General features: G+C 40.6%; 1 protein-coding gene across 2 annotated transcripts in view; it reads right to left on the bottom strand.

Moving 5' to 3' along the window:
- Window positions 1-2,459: 2,459 nt before the first annotated feature.
- Window positions 2,460-14,510, bottom strand: part of UMAD1 (UBAP1-MVB12-associated (UMA) domain containing 1) — a 47,467-nt gene continuing 35,416 nt past the window's right edge. For both annotated transcript variants that reach the window (XM_070729154.1, XM_070729155.1), the window contains exons 3-4: window positions 12,228-12,313; window positions 2,460-4,685 (exon numbers count right to left, since the gene is read on the bottom strand). In XM_070729154.1, coding sequence (XP_070585255.1) covers window positions 4,431-4,685; window positions 12,228-12,313 — 341 coding nt within the window. In that variant the 3' untranslated portion in view covers window positions 2,460-4,430. The remainder of the gene's footprint in view (window positions 4,686-12,227; window positions 12,314-14,510) is intronic.

Raw genomic sequence — 14,510 nt, 5'->3', positions numbered from 1 at the left:
CTGGGGAATTTTATCCATCAGATACTTGGCATATTCCTCTCAAAACCCTGCAGAATGAATTTTAGATTATCTCTGTAGTTCCTTTACAGAATTGCTGTGAGGACTATGCCGGATAACTGATCTGATTAATTTGACATGAAGTTACCTGCAGTGCAATAAAGGTGGTGAAATACTGAAATTTTGTTGCCCTTACTGCCACAAGGTAGACTGCAATAAAGGCTATGGCTATGTTTGGTTGGATTTGTACCCAGACTCTACCAGCAATGCTGTAGGTATCTCCTTTGTATTAACTATTTTAACAAAACTAGCTATATTATCAACATAAAATATAGTTTCTGAAAAATGATGGAATTTTTAAAAGTATTAAAAAAACATTTTAATGAAAAAAGAATCCAAAAATCTTAAATCTTAAATGCAAATTAATTATGGAAGCAATATGAATGAAACTAAGCCATTTCCACACAATTTGAGAACAAATTATTATTATTATTATTATTATTATTATTATTATTATTATTATTATTTATTAGCCTTGTATGCTACCCCTTTCCGAAGACTCGGAGCCAATCCAATATTAAAAACAATTTTAAAAGCCCTTATAAAAAGAACAGTCATACAATCCAAACCATACATAAAATGGAACAGCTGGGGGAATTCAGTTTCCCCAGGCTTGGCAACATAGGTAGGTTTTTAGAAGTTTACGAAAGGCGAGGAGGGTGGGGGCAGTCCTAATCTCTGGAGGGAGTTGATTCCAGAGGGTGGGGGCCGCCACAGAGAAGGCTCTCTCCCTGGTTCCCGCCAGACAACATTGTTTTGTTGATGGGACCTGTAGAAGCCCAACTCTATGGGACCTAATCGGTCGCTGGGATTCGTGCGGCAGAAGGCGGTCCCAAAGGTATTCTGGTCCGATGCCATGTAGGGCTTTATAGGTCATAACTAACACTTTGAATTGTGACCGGAAACTGATCGGCAGCCAGTGCAGGCCGCAGAGTGTTGATGAGACAGGGGAATATCTGGGAAAGTCCATGATTGCTCTCGCAGTCGTAATCTGCACGATCTGAAGTTTCAGAACACTTTTCAAAGGTATTGCTTCATTATAAAGCTTCTTATAATAAGCAGCTTTCTAAAGATCCAAATGTATATTAATAGAGCATCATAATTAAGTAAAAAGATATACAGTGATACCTCGTCTTACAAACTGAATTGGTTCCGGGATGAGGTTTGTAAGGTGAAAAGTTTGTAAGATGAAACAATGTTTGCCATAGGAAACATCATAGAGCCGGGGTGGTGCAGCAGGTAGAGTGCTGTACTGCAGGCCACTGAACCTGACTGTAGATCTGAAGGTCAGCGGTTCAAATCTCATCACCGGCTCAAGGTTGACTCAGCCTTCCATTTTTCCGAGGTGGGTAAAATGAGGACCCGGATTGTGGGGGCAATATGCTGGCTCTGTTAAGAAGTGCTATTGCTAACATGTTGTAAGCCGCCCTGAGTCTAAGGAGAAGGGCGGCATAAAAATTGAAAGAATAAATAAATAAATAAATAAATAAATAAATAAATAAATAAAAATCAATGGAAAAGCGATTAATGCGTGAACATTGATTACCAACCCTTGAAAATAGACAAGACCTAGAAAGTTTAATAGCATAGATTTTAAGAATACTCTTTTATTATTTCTGAGTGGAATAACAGAATCTTGAAAGCCTGTCAAGAGTTTTCAATCCAATATTAAACAAAAGCAAGGCAGAGAGGTTTTATTTTAAAGTTTATCTTATAATTTCCTCTTTCTCAGTATTAAATTTGAAGATTTCTTCAGTTTGCTTATTCCTTCTCCATTCTAGGAATAATCTATATTCTTTTATTAGTTTCATATATAAAAAACTGATCTATTTAAAATTCCCTCTTATCTGCCATAATAAAAAAGAAAGAAATATATTATTTCCACTAAGGACATCAAATTATTAACTGGCACATTCCTGCAGCTTTCTAAATATTTTGAACAGCAATTATGAACAAATTGTCTTCTATCTAGAGGTGGACCATGGACTAGAGTTATAACATTAAAATAGATGGGGGGAAAATCCAAAAACAAAATTGTTTTTACTTTAACTACAACACTAGATTCTTGGATAATGTTAAATATTGTTTTAAAGGTAAAACACTATTTAATATTTTCCAAGACTGTAGTGTTTTAAAGTAAAAACAAATTTATAGATTTGATATTTATTATTATTTCTAGTGCTATTATTATTACCATATTAATAGTAATGAAATAGTTATTTTAATTTTTATTGCTTCTTAATTAACCATAACTAATAACAAAAAAGGCAAAATAATAGATATGATATATACATAATAGATACCTGTTTGTACAAAAATACTGAGAAAGAAAGAAAGAAAATATAGAAAATTCTTTTAAAAAATGAAAGGAAACACAACAAAGAGAAAAGATATATATGAAATTTATTATTATAATTATTTATTTTATTTTTATACCAACATTTCAACATGACCAAGGGATTTTTACAGTGGAAATGAAATAATTTAAATGCATTTAAACAAAATTTACACAAAGCTCATATTAAAAACCACTTAACACTATTAACAGTTATTAGAATTATGAAATAGATTTTGAGACTTTCATAAAGATTCATGATATTTACAGGGTCCTCTTCTACAATCTATAAGTAATGTCTGAGAAAGCCTATTTTCAAGCCATCACCTGACAAAACCTCAATATCATTAACCAAGTATCGAAATATAGTTTTGTTGAGTCCACAGGCATATCTTATTTGGCTTTTGCAATACCATTACATTTCTATTTTATGAGGTTTTATAAAAGATTTACTTGATTCATGAACAAAATATATATGTGAGCTTTAAAAGTCAAGCAATCTTTTAAAATCAGATTTAATTAGAAAAAAATATTGTAAATTTAGTAAATAATTTCAAATATTTTGCAGCATTTTAAAAAGATATTGCATCTATTTTTTATACATATAATTTTAAAAGCTATATATTTTTAATTTAGTCTACTGGATCTCAAGGAAGGAGAAATAATAAATATTTGTATATTTTGGAATAAAGTTTACTAACTCAGAGTCTTTGAAAATTCATCTATAGCTTGATTAATAATTATAATATTTTAATTTGACAACGTTTGACTGAACATTTTCTCTCTTAGCCATTCTTTCTTTTCTCCCTCTCATTGGCTCTCATTTTCTTCCTTTCTCCATACCAAAAAACCCCACAAAATATCAGGCCCGCTCTTGGAGAAATCAAATGAGTAAACTCATGTAAGAGTTATCAAACAGGAGATGCTGATCAAAGGATATTTTGTGATATATAGATTTGTCTTATTTCATGCTTCCCATTTTCTGTTAAGCTATATGCTTATTTAAAATACAAAAGGGCAGCCATAATATCATGCATATATTATTGAGATCATTAGGAATCATGTATGATACAATTTCCCCCCCCAGTTAACGGGAGATTTTAATGTGTAACTATAATGTACATGCTTGTGGAAATTTATTATCTTGCATAATTATGTTTCTTAATTTATTGAAGATTCTTTTTGGAGTCAATCTAATTCTTAACTGGATATTTTAAGAGATTAATATTTGAAAAAAAATTACAAAAATAAATATTGGTAATTAATTTGGAATACAGAACTGGAGTTTCCGATTTTTTCAAGGTAATGATGAAGATGAAGATAGAGAAAGGTGGCATAAATATTTCATGAAAAGCTATACTGATATATTTTAAATATCCATTGTTATTTTACTGGTGTAAATAAATTTATAAACATGCATATATATATTTTGTGTACTCACCTTCACATACAACTATGGACCCATGTGTAATACAGACAGACAGACTGACTATTTGGGATACATTCATATATCCCAAATAGTAGTTACAACAAAAACTTGCAATTTAAAAATTGAATACAGAAATCTACAGAATATGAATAGCCAACCAAAAAGTAGTCCCAAGAAATATGAATCTAACTCCATAATTTGATATCAATTCATTCTGCACTAATAATTTATAAATTTAGATTTTAAAATTTTGTTGTGATTTCCCCAACAAAAGATGTTGTAATAAAATTAACTAATTTATTAATATCATAATATAAGATGATTATTTGTAAATTACAATACAATATTACATTTATTTTCCTATGATCAAGCAAGGACTAATATCTGGAAGTTCCTATGATTATTTTCTGAGTGCAGATTGTAACCTATTTACTCTAATTTATTTGTAATGTTTGCCTTAGCTGTTCTTACATTGTCATGCATGAAACATTGCAATGATGGAAAATGATAATGTTCTGTCAGACTAGTGGTAGATAATCAATTTATATCACAGACGGTACTACATAACACTTTAAGTGGTTTAGGTACATTTTATACTGTAATCCAAGTTTAAGACTCGCATAATACTGAATTTTCAAGTGTAAAATCATACCAAAATCGTGCTAAATTATCATTAACATCACAGGAGATCAATTGTCTTGAGAAATCATTACAAGTATCCTGTACTTCCAAAATATGGGGTGCAAGAGCAAAAGGTACATCACTTGGAAACTCCAACAGAGAACTGTTTTCCACATTCTGACTTTTCTTTGCCTCCAGTTCAATGTCTGCTTCAGTCAACTTTGACTGGTTTTCGGAATTTGCCTAAGAAAATGAAAGAAAGAACATAAAGATTTGCACTGAAACATTTCCCAGGTTCTCTTGTGTAGAATTTTTTTTCCACAATGGCTAACCAGATATTTATGAGAAGACCACAAATGCAAATATGCAAGTATGCTTCGTGCTCATATTTTGTGACAAATAGCACTGAAAGGTCTATAACATTTACATGAGCAGTAATATATATACAGTGATCCCCCGAGTTTCGCGATCTCGATCTTTGCGAAACGCTATATCGCGATTTTTCCACCAGATGACGTCACTCCCTTCCTTTCTCATCTTTCTTTCTCTCTCTCTTTCTCTATCTTGCTTCTTCCTCTCTCACACTCTCTTCCTCCCTCTCTCATCTCTTTCTTTCCTTCTCTCTCTTTCTCTATCTCTCCCCCTCTTGCTCTCGAGCGGCGGGTGGCACCCAGGGAAGGTTCCTTCGGCCGCCCACCAGCTGATCTGCTCGGCAGCGCAGTAGCAGCGAGGAGCCGAAGATTGGGTTTCCCCTTTGCGTGGGCAACGGGGAAACCCCATCTTCGGCTCCTCGCTGCTACTGCGCTGCCGAGCAGATCAGCTGGTGGGCGGCCGAAGGAACCTTCCCTGGGTCTTCAACTCCCAGAGCCGCGGACAAGCGGAAAAGCGGCGGACAAGCGGGCAGGCAGGCGGCTCCTCAGCTGCTGGGTCTTCCCAGGTGTGGAAGTAAAAACACCATCTGCGCATGCGCGGCCATGGAAAAAGGGGCGCGCATGCGCAGATGGTGTTTTTACTTCCGCACCGCTACATCGCAAGAAATCGATTATCGCGAGGGGTCTTGGAACGGGGGATCACTGTAGCATCATAATTAATAATTGGTAACTATATCTCTCATTAACTTTTCTATTCTCCTCTAAAGTAAACTTTGAAATTATATGAATGTTTTTCTATAGAATGAAATAAAGCAAGAATGCTCATAAACATGCTATGATAATTGTAGAGCAAATATTAAATACTGATATATTATATCCAGTTCACTTAAAGATTGAACACCTTCTACGAGTATTTAGAAAAAACACCAGATAACAGTACATCTGGGGGGGGAAACGGAATACAACAGATAAAAAGCAAATTTTCACTGACATTGAAAATAATACTATAGTGGTACCTCTACTTCCAAACTTAATTCATTCCGTGACCAGGTTCTTAAGTAGAAAAGTTTGTAAGAAGAAGCAATTTTCCCCATAGGAATCAATGTAAAAGCAAATAATGTGTGCGATTGTGGAGAGTGGAGGCCCTGTTTCCTCCCAGGAGATTCCTAGAGAGGCCCCATGGAGGCTTCTCCCTGCCTTTTCCAGTTACAGTTTTGGAAGTTCGGGTTTGTAAGTGGAAAAATGGTTCTTGAGAAGAGGCAAAGAAATCTTGAATACACGGTTCTTATCTAGAAAAGTTTGTAAGTAGAGGTGTTCTTAGGTAGAGGTACCACTGTATTGTTATATTGCTTTTAAGATCATCTACACAGAACCATTATTTTAAGAAGATTCTGATTGAAAGATACAGAATATCTAAAGATTCCTGATAAAATATGATTCAATTTTATGCTGGCATTAAAGCCCACTTATAAAGGTTTTTCCAAATGGCAGTTTTTAAAGCTAGTAACAGATTCCTGACCCTCAGGGTTCTCTGGGAATAATTTGTTTTGGTTCAGGGAGCATATAGTTGCCTTCTGTGAACAATGAACATTTTGATGAGTGGAATGAAGTAGAGTAGAATAATCAGTGGCTTATTTTTCAGTTTCAATTAGCGATGAGAAACTTGGGCATGGCAGTTCAACAGGATTAAAGATTGGAGAGTGTCAGAACTAATATCTGAAGTTAGGGAGAGAGAAAAATAGGAAGTTGAAAGGCAGGAATAAGAAGAATAAGTTATTTCAAATAAGAGGATAAGTAATTTGTGAGAGGTGGGCTGAAGGAAAGGAATTGTAAATGGCAAGATTGTTCCTTTATTTTAAAAAAATAGCATTATTACATGCCAGGAACCAATTTAAAATATGAATATCTTTGAATTCAAGATTAATCATGATAATGATTTGTTTCATAGTTAGTTAACAAATAACATAAATACTTTTTCTAGACATATACAAAGTGTTCCCAAGATGAAACGGCAGGATCAGGCAAACAGATATATTTCAAAGACTTAGTAACTACTTGATAATACATTTGATCCAATTATTGGGGGAATACTTTCTACACTATTTAAAATGTTAAATTTAAAATATTAAAATATCAAAATAAATATATTTTGAGTCAAGTTTGATTCTAATGATATGTGGCTCCCTTTAATTTTAAAAATATTTTACAATCATTTAATAGCTACATAAAATAAGAATAGTGTCTTTGATAATTTTATTTAAGTAACTAATGTACTTTATAAAACGTTTAATGTGTGATTGGCAGTTTATCAAATAACTGGAACCCTAATCTCACGATTTCTGAGAAGATTTAGCCTGCCTATTGTTCTAAAAAATAGAAGAATATTCAATGTCTATGCAACTGTGTCTATAAATAGTCTTGTACTGTACTGATTGAAAAATATTATTCAAGCATTGGTTGCTTATATCTGTTCTATCTGTATTTCCTCACTAACATATAGCATACAACCGTGATGGCAAATGTATAGCACGCATGCCAGAGGTGGCACGCACAGCCCTCATTTTGGGCATGCACGACGTTGCTAGCTACCCTTCTGGATTCTGTCGCGTGCATGCGCACCAGCTAGTTGTTTCAGTGCGCATGCACACTGACTAGCTACTCTCTTCTGGGTTCTGTCATGCATATGCACACTGGCAAGCTGTTGTTCGCATGCATGTGTGCACTGGAACTCGGAAGAAAGCAGTTGGCTGGAATGCATGCACGCAATGAAACCCAGAAAAGCAGCTGGCTGCTATGTACTTGTGCACAGGCCAGCGGCTCTTTTCTGGATTCCAATGCTCCCTCACATGCCTTTTGGCACTCAATGCCGAAAAGGTTAACTGTTAGTGGCATACAATAAACTAATATTTTGACTTGAATGTTGAATTTTGAACTGGTAATAAATTCATGTCTATCATGAATAATTTAAATCCATTCTTTTTATTAAATTTAATAAGTTTAAATAACAAAAGCTCACTATCCAATATATATTATTTCCACAACTAGAAATTACAATTATTTTTATGTGGTGGTTATAAGCCCATGACTAGGAATCAGAAGATTTTGAATTATAATCCTGCTTTAAGTGTTTATTTTATATTTATGTAAATCATTCTAAAAAAAAATGACTCTAGGTTTTATTTGGATAGAAGCATAAAAATGAAGGCACAAAAAGAAAACATAACATCCTAAGCAGAAAAACAGAATAACTGAGACCAACTACTTCATATTTAATTGAAGAGCTTTCATTTTGGGATAGGCTCATCTGATGATCTTGCCCAACGTCCAGGAAAAGAACCAAGTTTTAAGGGCCTTACAGAGAGCCAACCAATTGAAATCTCTAAGAGTATATCTGCTGCCAGGTGACATTGCTTTACCAAAGGGATCTTAAGCATGTCCACTATGCCAGAATTCATAGGATGAGCAGAGATCATTGGGAACAGGTGGTATTAGAAATGATCTGGTTAATTCTGGTTAGCAATATTGTTTGTTTGTTTGTATATACAGTGAACCCTCGAGTTTCGCGTCCTCAAGGATCGCGAAAGGGCTATTTCGCTAGTTTTCAACCCGGAAGTAAACTCCACCATCTGCGCATGCGTGCCCTTCCACGCATGTGTAGATGGTGGAGTTTCCCCGCCGGGCAGAGGCTTCCCTGGGTCTTCCCCCTCTTTCTCTATGTTGCTTCTTCCTCTCTCACACTCTCTTCCTCCCTCTCTCATCTCTTTCTTTCCTTCTCTCTCTTTCTCTATCTCTCCCCCTCTTGCTCTCGAGCGGCCCGCCTAGCAGCTGATCTGCTCGGCAGCGCAGCAGCAGCGAGGAGCCGAAGATCTTCGGCTCCTCGCTGGTGCTGCGCTGCCGAGCAGATCAGCTGCTAGGCGGACGAAGGAACCTTCCCTGGGTCTTCCCCGCCTGGATCTTCGGCTCCTCGCTGCAGCCGCGCGCCCCTCGCCTTCGCCTCACCTGGCGGGCGAAGGAGGGCGCAGCTCCGGCCGCTCGCCTCGGAGCCGGTCTGCCTCACTGCCTCCAGTCCGCGGCAATTCCCCTCAGCACGCTGCCGGATCCAGCGGGGGAGGGGGGGAAGCGAAGGCGCGGCGATGGGCAAGGGCTGCCAGTGAGCCTTCTCCGTCCCTTTCCTGCTGCACCGGTCTGGGGCCAAGTGGGCGGGGGGCGGCCGGGACCTCGCCTGTCTCCGCCGCCCGCATCGCCCCTCCGGCGGGCCGGCCTCCCCCGCCCGCCTCTGCTGCAGCCGCCACCGCCTCCCCGACTGGCACAAAAGGGCCCCGCCCGCCCCGCCCCGAAGCTTACCTTGCGGCGGGATTCCCTCCCCCCGCAGCCAAAACTAAAAGCCTGTCTCTTTTTTTTCTTGCGGCGAGCCCAAGCCGTTTCTCTCTCGACCGCAGCCGAGCTTCCCTCGGCCCCCTTTGGCCCCGTCGCCTCCTCCCCGCCTGCCTTTCCTCGCCAAGCGCACGAAAAAAAAGAGAGAAGGCTTCTACCAGAAGCGGGTGATGGCGGAGGAGCTCCGAAAGCTGGCTAGCGGCTTTTCCCCCGCAAGAGATCCTTCATGCCCCTGCCCGCCGTCCCCGGCTTCTGGTAGAAGCCTTCTCTCTTTTTTTTCGTGCGCTTGCAGCAGAGGCGGGCGGGGGAGGCCAGCCCGCCGGAGGGGCGATGCGGGCGGCGGAGACAGGCGAGGTCCCGGCCGCCCCCCGCCCACTTGGCCCCAGACCGGTGCAGCAGGAAAGGGACGGAGAAGGCTCCGTCAGGTGAGGCGAAGGCGAGGGGCGCGCGGCTGCAGCGAGGGAAAGTGAAATGCCGGCGGCTCTAGCAGCTGCTACGAGCGGCATTTCACCTTCCCTCCCAGGCAAAAAGATGCCGGCATTCTGGGCTGATGGGGTCGGACTTCCCAGGCGGAAGGCGTGCCCCGGCATCTTTTTGCCTGGGAGGGAAAGTGAAATGCCGGCGGCTCTAGCAGCTGCTACGAGCGGCATTTCACTTTCCCTCCCAGGCAAAAAGATGCGGGGAGAGGGGCACGCCTTCCGCCTGGGAAGTCCGACCCCATCAGCCCAGAATGCCGGCATCTTTTTGCCTGGGAGGGAAGGTGAAATGCCGCTCGTAGCAGCTGCTAGAGCCGCCGGCATTTCACTTTCCCTCCCAGGCAAAAAGATGCCGGCATTCTGGGATGATGGGGCCGGACTTCCCAGGCGGAAGGCGTGCCCCGGCATCTTTTTGCCTGGGAGGGAAAGTGAAATGCCGGCGGCTCTAGCAGCTGCTACGAGCGGCATTTCACTTTCCCTCCCAGGCAAAAAGATGCGGGGAGAGGGGCACGCCTTCCGCCTGGGAAGTCCGACCCCATCAGCCCAGAATGCCGGCATCTTTTTGCCTGGGAGGGAAGGTGAAATGCCGCTCGTAGCGTGGGCGGGCGCGCGCGCGCGGGGACCCCAGCTTCGCTTCCCAGCTGGGAAGCGGCCCCAGCAATGGTGTGGGCGGGCGGCGCGCGCGCGGGGGAAACCCCAGGCGCGAGCAACGGGGTGGGCGGGCGAAGGGCGGTGGAAGTAAAAACACCATCTGCGCATGTGCGTGTTTTTACTTCCGCACCGCTACTTCGCGAAAAATCGATCATCGCTTGGGGTCCTGGAACGGAACCCTCGCGATGATCGAGGGTTCACTGTATATCTATGCCGTCTATCTCCCTAGGGATTTAGGGTGGTTCACAACAAAAATAAACATGGATCAACATAAAAACATTTCAATTTAAAATTATTGGTTGGTTATGACCTATAAAGCCCTTCATGGCATCAGACCAGAATATCTCCGGGACTGCCTTCTGCTGCACGAATCCCAGCGACCAGTTAGGTCCCACAGAGTTGGCCTTCTCCGGGTCCCATCGACTAAACAATGTTGTTTGGTGGGACCCAGGGGAAGAGCCTTCTCTGTGGTGGCCCCGACCCTCTGGAACCAACTCCCCCCAGAGATCAGAATTGCCCCCACCCTCCTCGCCTTTTGTAAGCTCCTTAAAACCCACCTCTGTCGTCAGGCATGGCAGAATTGAGATATTCCTTTTTCCCTAGGCCTATACAATTTATGCATGGTATGTTTGTGTGTATGTTCGGTTTTTAAATAAGGGTCTTTTGATTATTTTAAATATTAGATTTGTTATATGTTGTTTCATTATTGTTGTTAGCCGCTCCGAGTCTACAGAGGGGGACAGCATACAAATCTAATAAACAATCAAACAAATAAATTACAGCCCTCCATACATTCATCGTCTGACCTCACTAGTAACCCCCCACCCCGAGATTAAGAGCCCCAAGCCTCTCGAAAAAGCCAGATTTTTCCAGCTTTCCGGAAGACCAATAAGGTGGGGGCAGTGCGGATCTTAGGAGGTACTTGATTCCAGAGAGTCAGGGCAATCACAGAGAAGGCTCTTCCCTGTGTACCCACCAGGTGATACTGTTTAGCCAATGGGACTGAAGAAGACCAACCCTGTGGAATCTAACCAGTCACTGGGAGGTATGTGGTAGAAGGTAAGAAGTTAGTTTAATTAGAAGCTACTGCAGTGAAAATATTGAGGTAAGTCATTATTAAACATATTGCTTATCCTAACAGATTGGATGTATTAATCAGATAAATTACTACTATGAATCTTGCCATTACATTTGTCTTGATATCACCATAGTTAACCAATCATAATACTACTGAATAATTAATGTATCAGTGTCTTCTTTCCATTTCTATTTATATTAAATTTTGAAGTTTTTATTAAAGCATGTTTAAACTGTTTAACCTAGCAATAATTGAACTGCTTGTAAATAACTGGACTTCATACTGTTCCAAATTTTAATATGCAGAATAAATATATTATCTATAAATATGATTTTACATATTAAATGTTACCTATGGTAATAACATTTTGAAGCCCTGCAAATGATAGTAATAGCAATATATGCATAATTTTAAAATAAATCTCACGACACTATTAATAACATTACTTAATACAATCATAACATAGCAGTGCAACACATTACAGGCGGCACGCTGGTTCAGTTACTTGATATTGGCTGGAGCTGTCTATTGATTCTCCAATTCTTAGTGGCTTATGACAGAAATATTATATTTATTTATTTATTTATTTATTTGATTTGTATGCCGCCCCTCTCCGCAGACTCGGGGCGGCATTTAAAACCATAACTAAGTAAAAAAAGAAGATGTTGCTATTCAGCAATCCTTGTAATCAGTTATCTGGGGTACAAATATCACATTACACAAAAAAAATATTTTTAAGGCCTATTTGCTGCCATATTTATGGCTTTCTATACCAGACTTGTTAGCCCTAATTCAATCTTACATTTTTCAAAAGAACAGGTAAGGGATTTCTGACCTGTGAAGTAGGATCAAACTGAGCTCCTGTCACACATAGTGGAGGTTTATTTTCAGAATTATTTCTTTCTTCATTAATTGTATTGCCTAGAATGCAAGAAATATATATGTTCAATATAACTCATGAATACAATTGTCTTTACACATTAATTTGTAAACTCTTTCTTCCATATCTTCCCACCAATTCATAATCTCTGGAATGTTCGGGAAAAAACTCATAGCTTAAGTAATGGAAGATAACCCAGTTTCACTGAATTTTTACCCCTCATAAGCTTATCCATAACACCAATGCGCATTTTAATCATAATCATAAAATGTTTCTCTATTTTTTTGAAAACAAGAATTATAAAGACCAAATGTATTAAGATATGGTAATACAGTATATTTCATCACTGCCTGCCGTGCATGCGCCGTGCATGCAAGATTCAGCTTCTGCACATGTGCAGCAGCCAATCCCACCACCCCAGACAGCAGCAACAGCAATCCCCACTAGGTAGGCCCAGAAAGTGCACCGCTCATCTGGTGGCCAGGGGGCTGGGTCCTGTGAGGTGCAGCGGCGGGGGTCAATCCTGGCTGGGAGCTGCCAGTGGGTAGCGGCAGAACGCCAGCCAGTGCGAGAAGTTCTGCATGCGGTGCCTAGCCACCTGCTACATTGGCCACTTCTCCGAGCTTCTCGGTCAGGAGATGTGGCTACTGTCCTGCCTGCTTGAACTGCCACACCACAGCCAGAATCTCCCAGCTCATTGGCTGCAGCGGAGTGGCTCAAGCAGGCAGGGCAGCAGGCACGCGGAGCTTCTCACGCTGGCTGGTATTTTGCCACTGCCCCCCACCCCTTGGACAGGCACAGGCAGCAAGAGGGTCGTGGGAAAACAGGAGTGAGGACTGGAGAGGGTCACCTGCCGGGGTGCTGTGGCCCATGGCTGGGGTGCTTTGGGTCTGGGCTCAGTGGAGCACTGCACGCCCCCCAGCCAGGCCTCCAGCACCATCCTTCAGGCCACGACTCTGCGCATGCACAGGAAGGTAAAGGGCACACACCCCACCACCATTGGAGCATTCGGTAGGGCCGTGAAAGGCTGCCCTTTACTAAGCAATTTGCTGTGCTCCTGGTCGCAGGAGACTAACAACTGTTGAAAGTGCCAAAGGGTCAGCTACCTGAACAAACAAACTCACAGTGCTGCCCTGATCAGTTGCTGATAACAGTAGGATCACCGCCACGCGGTTTTCAGTGGGCTCAGGCAGTTGCCCTTCACACTGGCGAGGAATCAAAAATAAGCCGACAAATGGCCTTTGGCAGGGGGCAAGCCCTTCTCAGCAGTTAATCACTTAATCGCTGCCACACAATCTTTGGCAGTATCGGACCAAAGCCCTTATCGCCTATACCTTCAAATAGCAGTTTTGCCGCCACACAGCCCTCAGAGTAATCAGGCAATGCCCTTCTTGCTGAGAGGAAGAATCCACTGATCTGCCTTTGCGTGGCTTCAGTGATATTGAGCAAACCCTCCTTTTCATTTTCTGAAGAGTCCCATCTCTAATGGTTGTGAAGATAGCATTCAAGAATTGGAACTCACTTCCACACGTCTAGTCATTAAGATCGACTGAGTCCAAAGTTGAGGAAGATGGTCAAAGAAGGCATGACTTTAAAGTTGCAGACTCAGTCCAATTAGATCCTAGACAGAGTTAACCCATTCCTGGATCCACCCACTAAGGAGAATCATCTATTTTTATTCACTCTAGTCTCACCAACAAGAGACATCTGCTGACATCTTTATTTTTATCTTTGGTACTAAGCATTACTATTCACTTAAAACATTAAAAAAACATTAATATTGCTATAATTTATAATTTGCATTATTGTTTTACTATTTTTTTAAATAGTGTATTTTATTTAATATTTTAATATATATTGTAAACAAGGTTTTAAATGACTGATTTTATTTGAATTTAAACTTTGTTGTTTTTAAAACAGTAAGAACTATACACATGTTTTAAATAAGAGGTGGAGAACTATAGACCTTTTATGACTTATGGATTTTAACTCCCACAATGCTTGTACTTTAGCATGGAAGTTAAAGTCCACAAGTCATATAAGGGCCATACTTCCCCCACCTGTTTTAAATAAATAAAACATGTAAGTGTAATAACCTGATTTATTAAATATTTCTTGGAGAGAATACTGGCCATGTGAATAAAATAACGTTCTTATTAGGAAATTGATTTTCTACTGTTCATTTTAAAATCTTGTCCAAAGAGATTTCATTTTCATAATTATGTCTCAGATAGTGAA

The sequence above is a fragment of the Erythrolamprus reginae genome, chromosome Z (genome assembly GCF_031021105.1).
Source record: "Erythrolamprus reginae isolate rEryReg1 chromosome Z, rEryReg1.hap1, whole genome shotgun sequence".
In the NCBI taxonomy this organism is placed as follows: domain Eukaryota; kingdom Metazoa; phylum Chordata; class Lepidosauria; order Squamata; family Dipsadidae; genus Erythrolamprus; species Erythrolamprus reginae.
This window is presented reverse-complemented; position numbering and strand designations above follow the sequence as displayed.